General features: G+C 39.9%; 1 protein-coding gene across 1 annotated transcript in view; it reads right to left on the reverse strand.

Annotated features, from left to right (window-relative positions):
• The window catches only part of USH2A (usherin), a 930,103-nt gene that overhangs the window by 527,313 nt on the left and 383,910 nt on the right, over positions 1-18,880 (reverse strand). The window contains exons 22-24 of the mRNA XM_068986285.1: positions 10,376-10,502; positions 5,788-5,889; positions 3,293-3,472 (exon numbers count right to left, since the gene is read on the reverse strand). Of these exons, the coding sequence (XP_068842386.1) occupies positions 3,293-3,472; positions 5,788-5,889; positions 10,376-10,502 (409 nt within the window). The remainder of the gene's footprint in view (positions 1-3,292; positions 3,473-5,787; positions 5,890-10,375; positions 10,503-18,880) is intronic.

An 18,880-nucleotide genomic window follows, 5' to 3' on the forward strand; every position in this document is an offset into this window, starting at 1 on the left:
CAAGGTTCTAACTGTTGCTTCTTGACCCGCATACAAGCTTCTCTGGAGACAGATAAGATGGTCTAGTATTCCCATCTTTTTAAGAGTTTTCCAGTTTGTTATGATCCACACACTCAAAGGCTTTCGCATAGTAAATGAAACCGAGGTAGATATTTTTCTGGAATTCTCTTGCTTTTTCTATGATCCAGTGAAAGTTGGCAATTTGATCTCTGGTTCCTCTGCCTTTTCTAAACCCAGCTTGAACATCTGGAAGTTCTTGGTTCATATAATGCTAAAGCCTAACTTGAAGGATTTTGAGCATAATCTTACTAGTACGGGGCATGAGTGCAATTGTCTGGTGGTTTGAACATTCTTTAGTACTTCCCTACTTGGGAACTGGGAAGAGGATTGACATTTTCCAGTCCTGTGGCCAGTGTAGGGTTTTCCAAATTTGCTGACATACTGAGTGCAACACTTTAATAGCATCATCTTTTAGGATTTTAATTAGCTCTTCTGGAATTCCATCACCTCCACTAGCTTTATTGGCAGCAGTGCTTCCTAAGGCCCACTTGACTTCACACTCCAGAATGTTGGGCTCTGGGTGAGTAACCACACTGTTGAGGTTATCCGGGTCATTAAGATCTTTTTGTACAGTTCTTCTGTTTATTCTTGCCATCTCTTCTTGATCTCTTCTGCTTCTATTATGTCTTTACCATTTCTGTCCTTTATTGTGTCCATCTTTGGATGAAATGTTCCTTTGATAATTCCAATTTTCTTGGAGAGATCTCTAGTCTTTCTCTTCTGCTATTTTTCTCTATTTCTTTGAATTTTTCACTGAAGAAGGCCTTCTTGTCTCTCCTTGCTATTCTCTGGAACTCTGCATTTAGTTGGGTGCACCTTTCCCTTTCTCCCTTGCTTTTCACTTCTCTTTCCTCAGCTATTTGTAAAGCCTCCTTCGACAACCACTTTGCCTTCCTGCATTTCTTTTTCTTTGCGATGGTTTGCTTGCTGCCTCCTATATGATATTGTGAACCTCTGTCCATAATTCTTCAGGCACTCTGTTTACTAGGTCTAATCCCTTGAATCTATTTGTCACCTCCACTGTATTCATAGGAGATTTAAGTCTTACCCAACTGGCCAAGTCATTTTCCCCACTTTCTTTATTTTAAGCCTGAACTTTGCTATGATAAGCTGATGATGTGAGCCACAGTCAGCTCCAAGTCTTGTTTCTGTTGACTGTATATAGCTTCTCTATCTTTGGCTACAAAGAAGGTAATCAATCTGGTTTCAGTATTGACTGTTTGGTGATGTCCATGTGTAAACTTGTCTCTTGTGTTGTTGAAAAAAAAAGTGTTTGCTATGATCAGTGCATTATTTTGGCAGATTTAGTTAGCCTTTACCCTGCTTCATTTTGTACTCCAAGGCCAAACCTGCCCATTACTCCAAGTATTTCTTAATTTCCTACTTTTGCATTCCAATCCCTTATGATGAATAGGACATCTATTTTTGGTGTTAATTCTAGGAGGTCTTTTAGGTCATAGAACTTTTAGGTCATAGTCATCAGATCATAGAACTGATCACTTCAGCTTCTTCACCATTGGTGGTTGAGGCATAGACTTGGATTTCTGTGATGCTGAATGGTTTGCCTTGGAAACGAACTGAGATCTTCTGTCTTTTTTGAGGTTGCACCCAAGTACTGCATTTCAGACTGTTTTGTTGATTATGAGGGCTACTCCATTTCCTCTATGGATTCTTGCCTACAGTAGAAGATATAATGGTCATCTGAATTAAATTCACCCATTCCCATCCATTTTAGTTCACTGATTCCTAAGATGCTGATGTTTATTCTTGCTATCTTCCTGCTTGAAGTGAAGTGAAGTGAGAGTTGCTCAGCCATGCCTGACTCTTTGTGACCCCATGGACTATACTGTTCATGGAATTCTCCAGGCCAGAATACTGGAGTGGGTAGTGGTTCTCCAGGGGATCTTCTGAACTCAGGGATTGAACCCAGGTCTCCCACGTTGCAGATGCATTCTTCACCCGCTGAGTCACCAGGAAAGCCCATTTCCTGCTTGACCACATCCAATTTACCTTGAGTCACGGTCCTAACATTCCAGGTTCCTATGCAGCACTGTTCTTTACAGCATTGGATTTTACTTTCATCACAGACACATCCACAAGTGAGCATCATTTCTGCTTCGGCCCAGCTGCTTCCTTCTTTCTGGAGCTATTAGTAATTGTCCTCTGCTCTTCCCAAATAGCATATTGGACAACTTCCAACCTGGGAGGCTCATCTTTTGGTGTCTTTTTTTTTTTTTTTGTCTTTTTATACAGTTCATGGGGTTCTCATGGCAAATATACTGGAGTGGTTTGCCGTTCCCTCCTCTAGCAGATCACGTCTTATCAGAACTCTTCACCATGACCTGTCCGACTTGGGTGACCCTGCATGGCATGGCTCATAGCTTCATTGAGTTATACAAGCCCCTCTGCCATGAAAAGGCAGTGGTCCATATACAATTAAGACTATTACAGTTTTACTAAAATGTAACTATTAACAATAAGTTGCACTGACATAAGAGAAAATCTGGCAAATGACAGTGATGAGAAAAAACAATGAAAAAGTGCACTATGATATTATTTAACTTTCTGTTCTGAAGGTAGTTTAATGAACTTAATAACTAACCAACTTAGCCATAAAAGTAGCAAGCAATAGTGGGCTATTATTGAAAAACAAGCCATGTTTGGTCAAGCCACCATATTCCCTTCCAATCCTTACCCTGAGTGGCTGCTAGACAGAGACTGTAGGTTGGGGTTATGCTGGGGACCCTTCACCTCCCCTTCGCCACAGCCTTTGGAGCAATGGCAATGATGATGGTTACATTCTCTAGCTCTCCCTTAAGGACCTACTTACCCCATTACATAGCTGAAATTTTACTCTTAGGAAAACTACTGCTCTGTATAATGGGATACAACAGATATACAGATTAGCCTGACAAAACAAAATTCCTTTGAAATATCTAAGTAAAACTATAATCTAAGTAAAACAATGGACTTACAAATGGGCATTAGTGTCACTATCACATGTAAACTCAAAACTGTCAGAGATCTTACACATGAATATGTATTTATGAATCTTACAATTTATATAATATATTCAGAATTGAAAATATGTGGATGGGCATCATGGCATAACTAGGTTTCTGTGACAGTAGGTTCGTATGAGGTCAAAATAATAAGATCAGGGGAGACTAAATTATACCAAAGATAGAACATACAAGATAAGCAGTGACCAACGTCTGTTTTAGACTCTTACCTGTCCCTAGAAACTGGGCTCCCTCTTGGAGTGAAGTGGGGCATCCCTCCCAGTCATTATGCACATTGGTTTTCTCTTCAGAACTCTGCCAAACCAGACGCTCCCAAGTTGCAGAGGGATTAAAATTCTTCATAAAATACACATCCTTGAGACAGCCCACAAAACCCTTTTGGACTATGTCTACAGGGGTTGATAGATATCAAGAAATATGTACTATGAGAAATTTTTTTGAAGCAATTAATTTGATGTGCCATTAAAGTAAAAGAACGGGGCTATAGGTCTCACTGCCTTCTTCCTATAAACTTCTTAATAACTCACATAAACACCCATGCCAAAAGCTACGGTAAGTGCTAATAATTGGTATGCTATGCTCTGGTTCAGAGTCATCTTATCTGGAGAAAGATATTTGCACAAAAACTTTGGTTTTATAGTAATAGCAAGATCAATGCCTCTTGAATTAACAAGGAGATTTCATCTGCTTCTGGTCTTAAAAATAAAAGTGCAGTTCTGTTCAATTCAGTTCAGTCGCTCAGTCGTGTCCGACTCTTTGCGACCCCATGAATCACAGCTCGCCAGGCCTCCCTCTGCATCACCATCTCCTGGAGTTCACTCAAACTCATGTGCATCGAGTCAGTGATGCCATCCAGCCATCTCATCCTCTGTCATTCCCTTCTCCTCCTGCCCCCAATCCCTCCCAGCATCAGGGTCTTTTCCAGTGAGTCAGCTCTTTGCATGAGGTGGCCAAAGTATTGGAGTTTCAGCCTCAGCATCAGTCCTTCCAGTGAACACCCAGGACAATGTAACACATTTTAAAAGCAAGATTTAAAGCAAGTCAATCTATACAGTCTATATTTTCTAATTTAGTACCCTCAGCATTATGAAACCAGTCTGCTATACAAGTAAAGCAATGTGTGTACTTAGTCAGTCATGTCCAGCTCTTTGCTACCACATTGACAGTAGCCCACCAGGTTCCTCGTCCATGGGGATACTCCAGTCAAGAATACTGGAGTGGGTAGCCATTGCCTTCTCCAGGGCATCTTCCCAATCCAGGAATGGAACGTAGGTCTCTCATATTGCAGGCAGATTCTTTACCATCTGAGCCACCAATTTTTAGGCATTAATATAATGTTACACTTAATTTTTGAACTCCCCAGACCAAGTGTGGGGCTTATGAACACAGTAAATAGGGTGGCCATAAGGGGTTGGGAAAGAGAAAAAGTGAGCAAATAATAGAATTAGAGAGCAAAAAAAAAAAAAAAAAATGTAGAGAGGGCAAGAAGGCACCTGAAGCTGAGGTTGTATTTTATACAGCAAAGTCCTTACAAGTGAGTGCAAAGCTGAATTCTCAGCTTTTGAGTTCACGACCTGATCTTAGGGAAGGTATTTACCAGTGATCACTGTTTCACAAAGTCAGTTTATATGCACAAGGTCAGAGGATTTATTTATAATGGAGTGATGTCCTCTACAAGAGGGGTAGTTGGTACTGGGGTATGCTCTCCTCCTGGTTCCTACATATATACCAGAGCCAAGAAGCATGTGTGTGTGTGTGTGTGTGTGTGTGTGTGTGTGTGTGTGAGTGGCTCAGCTGTGTCCAGCTCTTTGTGACCCCATGGAATGTAGTCTGCTAGACTCCTATGTCCATGGAATTGTCCAGACAAGAATGCTGGAGTGGATTGACATTTTCCACTCTAGGGTATCTCCCAAACCAGGGATCGAACCCGTGTCTCTTGCATCTCCTGCATTGGCAGGCAGATTCTTTACCACTAGTGTCACCTAAGAAGCATGCTTGATGGGAAAATAACTCTCTCTTTCAGTGTGTGTGGGTGCGCATGTGTGCGTGAATGCTTTCAGGAGACTTTACCACCAGTCTCGAGTGACCAAATGAAAACTCTCCACTCTCTACAGGTATTTTTGAGGAGGTAACTATAATAAATCTTGAGGATTTAAATATATCCCTCTCCAAAATTCAAAGTTTTTCATACCTTTGACCCCCAAATTATAAAACTTTGACTTAAATTAGTATAATTTATTTCAGCAGAAGTTTAATTACCTTCTTTGATATATCAAGAACTGGGTTCTAAGAATTTAAATACAAGTAATACATGGTTCCTTTAGAAAATAAGAGATCTAAAGGAAATTATTGACATAGTGATGTAGGAAATACAGCACGAAATAGAAAATAATATAATTATCTATACTTTAAAATGATATAGTTTGATTCTATGCTAAATTGTGGTGATGGTGGTGTTTATTCACTAAGTCATATCTGGCTCTTTTACGGCCCTATGGACTGCAGCCTGCCAGGCTCCTCTGTCCATGGGATTTCTCAGACAAGAATACTGAATGGGTTGATATTTCCTTCCCTAGAGGATCTCCCTGACCCACAGATGGAACCCACATCTCCTAAATTGCAAGAGGATTCTTTACTGCTGAGCCACCAGGAGAGCCCCAATTATGGAGACAATATATAAATTCTATACTTTCCCCAAACTCACCAGAATCCTTTCTGAGGATGGTGTAACCCTGTGGCAGCCCACCCACAAACACTCCTGTGTTCTCTCCAATAACAGTACCACCATCCATGGTGGCTGAAGAGCCTGTGGATGGAAAAGCAGATGAGAACTTCAACTTCAGCAGGACAATCTATTCTACAGATTTAACAAATGATTAAACCCTTCCTTGTGCATCGGGATGCACCTCCCTCTTGGTTCTCTGCTATTGGTTACTTTCCTTCACTGGTTCTTAATCATCATCCCAACATCTTGATGCTAGAATAACCCAGACCTCCTCTGTTCCCAGATCTCCTTACCACCTGCATAAACACCATAAGTCCTCTAAAAGGATGAAGAGAGAGCTAGACACCTGTGAGAACTCTGAAAGGGCCTGGGTCCCTCCGTGTGCTGCATACCAATGCAAATCTCCTGTCAAAATCTCCATACTACCTGGCTCTTTCCAGAAGAGTTTTGCTAAGCCCTAATGTAGAGCATGACTGCAAGGTTTGGGACTTGAGCAACTGGAAGAATGTAACTGGCATAACTAGGGTGGGCAAGCTAGTTGGAGAAGCAGATTCAGAGAGAAATGCTAGAAAAGTTAGAAATTCCTAACTAACTCCATCATTCTTTGCGAGAATGGCATTTTTTTTCCCCCAGAGCCCAAACCACTCTAATTATCCCTACTTATATATGGGACTGTGGCTTTAAATACATCCTGAACTGGTAACGCCCCATTTTTATCTCTAATCTGGAACTCCTCTCTAAATGTACTGGGATCCAGGACTCGGCATGATATTTCCACTTGGATGCCTCAAAGGTACCTAACACTTAACATGTTCAAACCAAACTCTGGACATTTCTCTCTGAATCTGCCTCTCCAACTAGCTTGCCCACCCTAGTTATGCCAGCTACATTCTTCCAGTTGCTCAAGTCCCAAACCTCACAGTCATGCTCCACATTAGGGTTTAGCAAAACTCTTCTGGAAAGAGCCAGGTGGTATGTATTTTAGTCTGTAGACCATACAGCCTCAAGCAGTCATAGACAATACATAACCAATGAGTGCAGTCATTTCTAATAAAATTTTATAAAAACGTTTCCAGCCTCCTCCCACTAGGAACTACAGGGGCTCCTCCTAATCCTCCATCTTAATCAGCTTGGGGAAATGTTTCTTAAGATTGGGGTTGAATCTCTTCTAGTCCTGACACCAGTCATATACTCTGGGCTATAATTACCTCACAACTGTAAAGAACCCACTGCCTCCAAATCCTAAAACAGTTCAAATAGTGAGGATCTCTAACAAATCTAAAGAGGTTCTTGCCTCTGGGACCTATTCCCTTTCCTTTAGGCTCTTTGAGAGACACATGCCTTTTTCTCCCTAGTTCCTCTGTCTCCACCCATTTATTAGCGATGATTACTATTGCTAATTTTCCAAAAGGGAGAAATAATTCTTGAATTTCAGAGTGTCATCAAAATAAACAGCCAGTTGAATTAAATAACCCTTTGGCATCTTTTATTTGTTCTGTCTTTGACAGTTCTAGAGATGGTTTTGGAAACACTGATCATTTATCCCTATTGAATCAGTCTTCACCATCCTTATGGGCAAAATCTCCAACTGACGTTGGCAAAATTCAAAGCATGCCCCCTCCCATCTAGATTTAAGTAGATACTTCAAAATCTCTTCCCAGAATTAATCAATACCCTTGATGTATAGAAACCCTTCAAGGCATATAGTCCAGGACAGAAGATTACAAGGCTCAAGGCTTTATTATCTGCATACTAGTTCCTGTAATGATGCTATTTCATCTGTGAGAAAACCTAAGGGCAGAGTGGAGGTTTGTCCAGGACCTCAGCATGGTTACTCCCTGACCCCCTAATGTTCCTAACCTTCAGATGTTCTAACATCTATTCCTACTGCAAGCAAATTCTTTACTACAATTGATTTATTCAGTGAATGCTTCAGTATTCCACCTGATGAACTAGCCAGCATCTTTTTACCTCTACTTGGGAAGAAAAACAATTCACCTGGACAGTAATGCTTCAGGGTTTTACTGAGTCCTTCCTATTTCTTGTAAAATCTAAAGGTTGATCTAGATGATATAAAGTTCCCTATAGGTCTACTTTGTTGCATGTGTGAATGATTTGCCTCTTTGATCTTAAGCCTGCTCACAGAAAGACAGGAACCATTTACTAAAGCTGTTAGCCTTAAAGGGACATAAGATCACTAAAGAAATATTGCAGTTTGCCCAAAACCAGGTTTGATATTTAGGGCAACTGATATCAGAACAAGGGCTACACTTAGGTCTAGACACACTTAATAGTGATTGAGGAACCTATTTTACTGTCCAAGTACTTCGACAAGTCTGTGCTGTTTGGCAGTTTTACAACACTTTCACTGTGCTTACCACTCTCAATTCTGCGGTTCAGCTGATTACAGTAGTGGCATTATTAGTACTCATCTAGCAAAATTAGTAGAGGTCCTCCAAGTACCTTGGCCCAAAGCATTGCTATTGGTCCCTCTAAATCTCAGATCCACACTTTTTGGAACTCAAAAATTCTCACCCTTTGAAACAACTGCAGGGCACCCAACACATTTGATTCCTGCTTTTTTTTTGCCCTCCAATGGAAAAAGGAGAGATATTCCAATAATGCAAAGGCCAAATTTCTCCTATTAAAAATAACCATGTTTTGGTAGAGCAATCTTTTTATACTGTGCTCTCAAGAGATGAAGACTTTCCAACCTGAAGATTTTATCTATTGGAAAAGATACCTCCAGAAGAACTTTTTTCAGCCTCACCAGAGAAGCCCTCATCACGTATTGCTAAGCAAGCCTTGTGCCATGAAAGTCCAAGGAATAGATTCCTGGACTCAGGTGACACGCCTAAAGAAAGCTCCAAATTCTGAAGGAAGCTCAAATAATCTGGTGATATTAAAGTAATTATTTCCCATAACTGAAGCAGAAGACGACATCTGATGAGGCAACGTCCTGAAGATGGTTGAACCAGGTCTGTTGGAAATTTATTGCTAAACATTGGTGATGATATAATGCTTCAGATCGTCTCCAGTGTCCATGATAATATAGAACAAGGACTGTAGATACAAACTGTCTGAGAGTTCTCCCTTCTACCTGCCCTTGCTACTCAAATATGAACTCAGTAGTTTTCCAAACTGTGCTATTCCCCTCTGATGTGAGACACCATAGCCAGGAAAGGTAGTTCCTGAAGTTAAGGGAAAAAAAGCCATTGAAACTAGAAAACCTGACTCTTGATCAGTCATACTCTGAAAGAGAAATCTTGATCAAGGGAGGGGAAATATAAAGAATAACAAAAAGAAACCTCAATTAAATAGATCTGGAAGGCCAGAAAGAGTGCTCTCATGTGATGAGTCTAACAGGAAGAAGACTCTTCTTTCTTGGCAATGACTTGGCCAATGAAAAGACACATGCTTGTTTACTACAGCCTTCAAACTTCCCTTTTCCACTCTATAAAAGAGTTTATCTCCCATTGCTGTATGGGGGCTACATATGGCACCAAGATTGCAACCTAGATGCCCATCGACAGATGAATGGATAAAGAACTTGTGGTACATATACACAATGGAATATTACTCAGCCAAAAAAGGAACACATTTGAGTCTGTTCTGATGAGGTGGATGAACCTAGAACCTATTATACAGAGTGAAGTGAGTCAGAAACAGAAAGATAAATATCATATTCTAACACATACATATGGAATATAGAAAAATGGTAGTGAAGAATTTATTTACAGGGCAGCAATGGAGAAACAGACAGAGAATGCACATATGGGCATGGGGAGAAGGGAGCAGAGGGTGAGATGTATGGAAAGAGTAACATGGAAACTTAACTACCATATGTAAAATAGATAGCCAATGGGAATTTGCTGTATGGCTCAGGAAACTCAAACAGGGGCTCTGTATCAACCTAGAGGGGTGGGATAGGGAAGGAGATGGGAGGGAGGTTCAAAAGGGAGGGGATATATGTATATCTATGGCTGATTCGTGTTGAGGTTTGATAGAAAAAAGCAAAACTCTGTAAAGCAATTATCCTTCAATAAAAAAAAAATTAAAAAATATGTTAAAAAAATTGTAGACTCTGAACTGAAATTCTTTGCTGATTCTGAATAAACCCATCTTTGCTGGAGAAACATCTATTTGTCTTAGGTCCATACTTCCATCTTTGTTCCCCTTAAAATTTATCCCCCAAAGAGTACCTAGAGTGTTAATTTTAAAGAAAGAAGTCATATCATGTCATCCTCCTTTCAAAATTCTCTCATGCCTTCCCTCTTTGCAAGCAAAAGTAAAGCAAAACTAAGTAAGAGCATTTGCAAATTACAAGGACCTGAAAATGACACAAAATTGATACTGATGACTTTGTTCTTATTGAACCCTGCATAGAAGAGAAAATAGTTGCCAAGATTTCATCATTTTAAGAACACCCCAAAAGCAAAATCAACAGCACTTTAGATGAAGAAGGGATAAACAGGTGAAAAAAGAGATGAAGAAATAAAAACACAGAAGAGTATGGAAACATCAGCATATCAATAGAGGCATTCATATTTGTCAAGGAAGATCTTACCTGTGAACAGCCCATCAAGTGTGATTTGGCCCAAACCTTGATGCCTAATAGCAATTATCTCATGCCATTTGCCGTCACTATATTGTTTACCATCATCATTAGTTGTGGTAACTTCCACTGCAGACCCCTTAAGGGAATGAATAAGTGAAAAAAAAAATCAGTGAATAAATATACATGTTCAGTCAGTTCAGTCAGTTCATTCATTCAGTCATGTCTGACTCTTTGCAACCCCATGGACTACAGCATTCCAGGCTTCCCTGTCCATCACCAATTCCCTGAGCTTGCTCCAACTCATGTCCATCTAGTTGGTGATGCCATCCAACCATCTCATCCTCTGTCGCCCCCTTCTCCTCCTGCCTTCAATCTTTCCCAGTATCAGGGTCTTTTCTAATGAGTCAGTTCTTTACATCGAGTGGCCAAAGTACTGGAGTTTAACCTTCAGCATCAGTCCTTCCAATGAATATTCAGGACTGATTTCCTTTAGGATTGACTGGCTTGATTTCCTTGTAGCCCAAGGGACTCTCCAGAGTCTTCTCCAGCACCACAGTTCAAAAGCATCAATTCTTCAGCACTCAGTTTTCTCTATGGTCCAACTCTCACATCCATACATGACTACTGGAAAAACCAAAAGCTTTGACTAGATGGACCTTTGTTGGCAAAGTAACATCTCTGATTTTTAACATGCTGTCTAGGTTTGTCATAGCTTTTCTTCCAAGGAGGAAGCGTCTTCATATACACATTACTCATACATATATTGTATATTTGTTAGAAACCACTTTACAAATTTCAATACAATCCTGAGGCAAGCATGTACACATTTCAAAGAGAACTCAAAGTTGATACAAATCATTCTGGCATTTCTCTGATGTACTTCTGCATCACCATGAGACTCAAATCTGAAAAGAACTTCTCTTCAGAATGAAAATCTCTTATAAGTACACTTGGATTTTGAGTAACTATACTCAAACATAAGTAACTATACTCAAACAAAAGGTAATAAATTTTCTATTCTAATATTTTAAATTTGGAGCCAGAAATATAAAAAAGACAAGATTTTGAAACTAATAAAGTACTATTCAAATGATTCTGCTCTAAAGATAGTAAAAACTGTGGCAAGTTAGTTTCTTTTACCTTTACTACACTATGAACACCAAGAAGGAATTAGATTCACATTAAAAATTAGTAACTAGAGATTATCATATTGAGTGAAGAAAGTCAGATAGAGAAAGAAAAATATCATACAATATCCCTTATGTGAAGAATCTAAAAAAAAATGATACCAATGAGCTTATTTACAAAACATGCTCACAGACTTAGAAAATGAATTTATTGTTGCCAGGGGGGAAGCATGAAGGAAAGGGATAGTTAACAGAGGTTGGGACAGGTATGCACACACTGCTGTATTTAAAATCAATAACCAAGGACCTACTGTACAGCACACAGAGCTCTGCTCAATGTTAGGTGGCAGCATGGGGTGAGAGAAGTTTGGAGGAGAATAGACTGATGTATATGTATGGCTGAGTCCCTTTGCTGTCTACCCAAAACTATCACAACATTGTAAATTGGCTATACGCCAATATAAAATAAAAAGTTTAAATTAAAAAACTAGTTACTAATACCTTTAACATAAGTATTGTGGTTAAACTTAGTACTCAGTGATTTGTAGTCTAAAATCAAGCATTTGTACTTTTGCTTAAGGTAATAGTATCAGATACCCCTCATCCACGGTAAGGAGCAGCAGCTGTGCTTTGCTGGAGCAGCTGTGAAGAGACACTCCACGCCCAAGGTAAGAGAAACCCAAGTAAGATGGTAGGCGTTGCAAGAGGGCATCAGACACACTGAAACCATACTCACAGAAAACTAGGCAATCTAGTCACACTAGGACCACAGCCTTGTCTAACTCAATGAAACCAAGGCATGCCTGTGGGGCAACCCAAGACGGGCGGGTCATGGTGGAGAGGTCTGACAGAGCCTGGTCCACTGGAGAAGGGAATGGCAAGCCACTTGAGTATTCTTGCTTTGAGAATCTCATGAACAGTATGAAAAGGCAAAATGATAGGATACTGAAAGAGGAACTCTCCAGGTCATTAGGTGCCCAATATGCTACTGGAGATGAGTGGAGAAATAACTTCAGAAAAAATGAAGGGATGGAGCCAAACCAAAAACAATACCCAGTTGTGGATGTGACTGGTGATAGAAGCAAGATCCGATGCTGTAAAGAGCAATATTGCATAGGAACCTGGAATGTCAGGTCCATGAATCAAGGCAAATTGGAAGTGGTCAAACAAGAGATGGCAAGCGTGAACATCGACATTCTAGGAATCAGGGAACTAAAATGGACTGGAATGGGTGAATTTAACTCAGATGACCATTACATCTACTACTGCAGGCAGGAATCCCTCAGAAGAAATGGAGTAGCCATCATGGTCAACAAAAGAGTCCTAAATGCAGTACTTGGATGCAATCTCAAAAACGAAAGAATGATCTCTGTTCATCTCCAAAGCAAACCATTCAATATCACAGTTATCCAAGTCTATGCCCCAACCAGTAACGCTGAAGAAACTGAAGTTGAACGGTTCTATGAAGACCTACAAGACCTTGTAGAACTAATACCCCAAAAAGAGGTTCTATTCATTATAGGGGACTGGAATGCAAAAGTAGGAAGTCAAGAAACACGTGGAGTAAGAGGCAAATTTGGCCTTGGAATGTGGAATGAAGCAGGGTAAAGACTAATAGAGTTTTGCCAAGAAAATGCACTGGTCATAGCAAACACCCTCTTTCAACAACACAAGAGAAGACTCTACACATGGACGTCACCAGATGGTCAACACCAAAATCAGATTGATTATATTCTTTGCAGCCAAAGATGGAGAAGCTCTATACAGTCAACAAAAACAAGACTGGGAGCTGACTGTGGCTCAGATCATGAACTCCTTATTACCAAATTCAGACTCAAATTGAAGAAAATAGGGAAAACCGCTAGACCATTGAGGTATGACCTAAATCAAATCCCTTATGATTATACAGTGGAAGTGAGAAATAGATTTAAGGGCTTAGATCTGATAGATAGAGTGCCTGATGAACTATGGAATGAGGTTTGTGACATTGTACAGGAGACAGGGATCAAGACCATTCCCATGGAAAAGAAATTCAAAAAAGCAAAATGGCTGTCTGGGGAGGCCTTACAAATAGCTGTGAAAAGAAGAGAGGTGAAAAGCAAAGGAGAAAAGGAAAGATACAAGCATCTGAATGCAGAATTCCAAAAATTAGCAAGAAGAGATAAGAAAGCCTTCTTCAGCGATCAATGCAAAGAAATAGAGGAAAACAACAGAATGGGAAAGACTAGAGATCTCTTCAAGAAAATTAGAGATACCAAGGGAATATTTCATGCAAAGATCGGCTCAATAAAGGACAGTATTGGTCTGGACCTAACAGAAGCAGAAGATATTAAGAAGAGGTGGCAAGAATACACGGAAGAACTGTAGGAAAAAGATCTTCACGACCCAGATAATCATGATGATGTGATCACTAATCTAGAGCCAGACATCTTGGAATGTGAAGTCAAGCGGGCCTTAGAAAGCATCACTACAAACAAAGCTAGTGGAGGTGATGGAATTCCAAATCCTGAAAGATGATGCTGTGAAAGTGCTGCACTCAATATGTCAGCAAATTTGGAAAACTCAGCAGTGGCCCCAGGACTGGAAAAGGTCAGTTTTCATTCCAATCCCAAAGAAAGGCAACGCAAAAGAATGCTCAAACTACCGCACAATTGCACTCATCTCACATGCTAGTAAAGTAATGCTCAAAATTCTCCAAGCCAGGCTTCAGCAATACGTGAACCGTGAACTCCCTGATGTTCAAGCTGGTTTTAGAAAAGGCAGAGGAACCAGAGATCAAATTGCCAACATCCGCTGGATCATGGAAAAGGCAAGAGAGTTCCAGAAAAACATCTATTTCTGCTTTATTGACTATGCCAAAGCCTTTGACTGGGTGGATCACAATAAACTGTGGAAAATTCTGAAAGAGATGGGAATACCAGATCACCTAACCTGCCTCTTGAGAAATCTGTATGCAGGTCAGGAAGCAACAGTTAGAAGTGGACATGGAACAACAGACTGGCTCCAAATAGCATCATGAGAAATGCTGGACTGGAAGAAACACAAGCTGGAATCAAGATTGCCAGGAGAAATATCAATAACCTCAGATATGAAGATGACACCACCCTTATGGCAGAAAGTGAAGAGGAGCTAAAAAGCCTCTTGATGAAAGTGAAAGAGGAGAGTGAAAAAGTTGGCTTAAAGCTCAGCATTCAGAAAACGAAGATCATGGCATCTGGTCCCATCACTTCATGGGAAATAGATGGGGAAACAGTAGAAACAGTGTCTGACTTTATTTTTGGGGGCTCCAAAATCACTGCAGATGGTGACTGCAGCCATGAAATTAAAAGATGATTACTCCTTGGAAGAAAAGTTATGACCAACCTAGATAGCATATTCAAAAGCAGAGACATTACTTTGCCAACAAAGGTCCATCTAGTCAAGGCTATGGTTTTTCCTGTGGTCATGTATGGATGTGAAATTTGGACTGTGAATAAGGCTGAGTGCCGAAGAATTGATGCATTTGAACTGTGGTGTTGCAGAAGACTCTTGAGAGTCCCTTGGACTGCAAGGAGATCCAACCAGTCCATTCTGAAGGAGATCAGCCCTGGGATTTCTTTGGAAGGAATGATGCTAAAGCTGAAGCTCCAGTACTTTGGCCACCTCATGTGAAGAGTTGACTCATTGGAAAAGACTTTCTGATGCTGGGAGGGATTGGGGGCAGGAGGAGAAGGGGACGACAGAGGTTGAGATGGCTGGATGGCATCACTGACTTGATGGACGTGAGTCTGAGTGAACTCTGGGAGTTGGTGATGGACAGGGAGGCCTGGTGTGCTGCGATTCATGGGGTCGCAAAGAGTCGGACACGACTGAGCGACTGAACTGAACTGAAGTGGCTAGGACGGTAAAGCGTCTGTCTGCAATGCAGGAGACGCGGGTTCAATCCCTGGGTTGGGAAGATCCCCTGGAGAAGGAAATGGCAGCCCACTCCAGTATTCTTGCCTGGAAAATCCATGGACCGCGGAGCCTGGTAGGTTACCGTCCATGGAGTCGCAAAGAGTCGGACACGACTGAGCGACTTTACTTTCACTTTTCACTTTCACCATCATCATTTACAGCTACTATGATTAAAGAAAAAAAAATTACTCTAAACCTTCTAAAGGAAAATAATTTTTGCTTTGTTAATAAAGTAGATCTCCTTAGCAATAATTGTGTGAGCATCCTCAGTCATGTCCAACTCTTTGCAACCCCATGGGACTGGAGCCTGGCAGGCTCCTCTGTCCATAGAATTTTCCAAGCAAGAGTACTGGAGTGGGTTACCGTTTCCTCCTCTAGGGGATCTTCCCAAATCAGGGAATGAACCCATGTTTCTTGCGCCTCCTACATTGGCAGGCAGGTTCTTTACCAGCTGAACCACCAGAGATAATTAACTTCAATCAATACAAAATTTTGAAAACAAAACAAAACCAAAAACAGATTGGATAAAATATTACAAAATAAATGTTTAAATTACTTGGAATGTTTCACCAAATTCTAATTATTTTGCTATACTGGTTTTCAAAACTGATAAAACTGACAGTTATCTGATGTAATATGCTGATGGTTTAATATCACAAAAGTACAGTATTAATCACACCATTGTCAGTAAAACATTTGTTTATATTTTTCTCAAATAGCATCAGCAACATACCCTGTCCATTCTATGCATTTAATTGGCTACTGTCAGGCCTCATACAGAGCATGACAACATGTATGACATAGAAGATTTCATATTACCAAAAAAGAGGGTTTAATTTCCCATGAGTAGGGGAGGGTTTGCTTCTCACATGGACAATACCCCAACTTTTATAGGCAACTCAATCAGCTGGAAATATGACCATTTTGATAAGTTCTTGCATCTTTATAAGTTGACTTTCCATATAACTCTTTCTTTCTACATATTCTTTTATTTTCTTCAACCCAATTTCAACATTTTAATATTTTACAAACACACATTTCATTATCGTAGTTTAATAATTAAAACCAGAACTGGTGTCGTGCCCAATTAATGTGCCCTGGTAGCATGCCCATTAGTTTTTCCATTAGTGAATTCAACAATACTAATGGGATTACTAGCATGGGATGCTAATTGGGCGTGACATAAGAAACTGGCTTACTTCTTAGCATACCCTTGCTAATGATGAAATTAATGAGCATTTTATTAAATGCTGTCTCATCAAAGTGTACTTAGTTAGCGTTAAAATTGTTACAAACGATGCTGCATTCTAAAGATCAGGTGTCTGAGTAAGTGGTTCTTCATATTATGTTTGGCAACAATCTGAAGCATTAATAGTTCTCTACATCAGAAATCACACTTATTGGTGACACATTCAAGTACATAACAGATAGCCTCACTATGCCAAAGTTTCTTCATACTTAGGGGAACTCAACATACTATTTTTTTTTAGTGATAGTTTAAGATATTTCCCCCACCAATATTAAGAGAATAATTCTGTGGTCAAGTCTGGTGTCAAATCTGGTGCAGTTTGTTCTTTCTATTTGGAAAATATTAGACACGTTAAATAGATGCTATTTTGAATTTTTTGAAAGCTTTCACTTTCACCACTTCTCTAAGTGAAGTCAGTTTATTATATGAATGAACATAAAACATTTAAATGAGAACCATAAGTCATTACTAGTCAATAAAATATCATCTGATCAAGTATTTCCAAGTGGAAATTAATCTAATAAAAATGGGAAGACTATAGCCAATTTTTTGAGACAATAAAAAATATACAGCAGTTAAAAAATGGAGTAGTTTTTCTTTAGTGACTCTTAACAATAATTCTAAGTATTCAGTGTATAATATGCAAACATATATCCAGTTTTAAATATTGTAAGAAATCTTTTCCCTTTCTCACAAATATGTCTTAACAGAGTGAACTGGATTCATTTCATTGAATGAATTCTATGACTTTATATGGAATTACATTATTGTGTAAAAATTCATTACTTAAGTTTATTAAGATACTTTTAAAAGAACAAACTACACAGTGACTACTGGAGTAGGAAACGGCAACCCTCTCCAGTATTCTTGCCTGGAGAATCCCAGGGACCGAGGAGCCTGGTGAGCTAAAGTTCATGGGGTCACAAAGAGTCAGACATGACTGAGCAATTGAGCATGCACACACAATGACTACAGGGATTTTGAAACTATGTGTTAGAGAGTAACTTTCAATTCGTACAAAATGCTGTTTCCACAACTCAATATTTAATTATTCTGAATGGATTCGGGAACAGTAATCTGAAAACAACCATTGATATAAGTCAAAGTATCTAACTGACAAAACAAATAAGAAATAAATTAAATTATCATTAAAGAGTCAGAAATTTTATCCTAGAAAATAAGTAATTTTCTTCAATTATGAATACTATTTTACCAATATTTATCAAGCCAGGAAGTCAGCCAATCTGTCAACAGACATTTATGTTTTATTACTCACTATTTTCCAAGGCTCAGCATGTTAAGAATCCGCCTGCAATGCAGGAGACACAGGAGACAAGGATTCAATCCCTGGGTTGGGAATATCCCCTGGAGAAGGAAATGGCAACCCACTCCAGAACTCTTGCCTAGAGAATCCCATGGACTGTGGAACCTGACAAGCTACAGTCCATGGGGTCATAACGAGGCAGACATGACTGACTGACTAAGCATGCATGCTCCTAGGACTGCACTGAGCCTCGAGGGTGTATTTGTCCTCTCCTCCCTGGACTGTACACTCAGATGAGAAAGACACATTGAGTAGACTACTTGTCTGACTGCTAAGTCACTTCAGTCGTGTCCAGCTCTTTGCGACGCCATAGACGGCAGCCCACCAGGCTCCCCCGTCCCTGGGATTCTCCAGGCAAGAACACTGGAGTGGGTTCCCATTTCCTTCTCCAATGCATGAAAGTGAAAAGTGAAAGTGAAGTCATTCAGTCGTGTCCGACTCTTAGCGACCCCATGGGCTGCAGCCTACCAGGCTCCTCTGTCTATAGGATTTTCCAGGCAAGAGTACTGGAGTAGGGTGCCATTGCCAAGTAAACTGTTCATTAGATAACCTTGTATCCTTTAAGACACAAGGAAAAGAAAACTAGCTTAAAGTGGTACCTAAATTATTTATAATATAAATATTTTGAATGTCAGTGACAGACATATAAAACAAACTCTTCAGCTTCTTCAAATCCAGGGTGGCTCTTACTTTGTTCAAGATACCGTATTCATAACATACAGAAGACTTTTAGTTGCCAACGGGGAAGAAAGTGGAGGAAGCAAGGATTGGGAGTTTGGGATTATCCAATGCAAAGTATTACAGGATGAGTAACCAACAAGGTCCTACAGTATAGCACAGGGAATGATATCCAATATCCTGTGATAAACCATAATGGA

Source organism: Capricornis sumatraensis, chromosome 14, assembly GCF_032405125.1.
Source record: "Capricornis sumatraensis isolate serow.1 chromosome 14, serow.2, whole genome shotgun sequence".
NCBI lineage: Eukaryota > Metazoa > Chordata > Mammalia > Artiodactyla > Bovidae > Capricornis > Capricornis sumatraensis.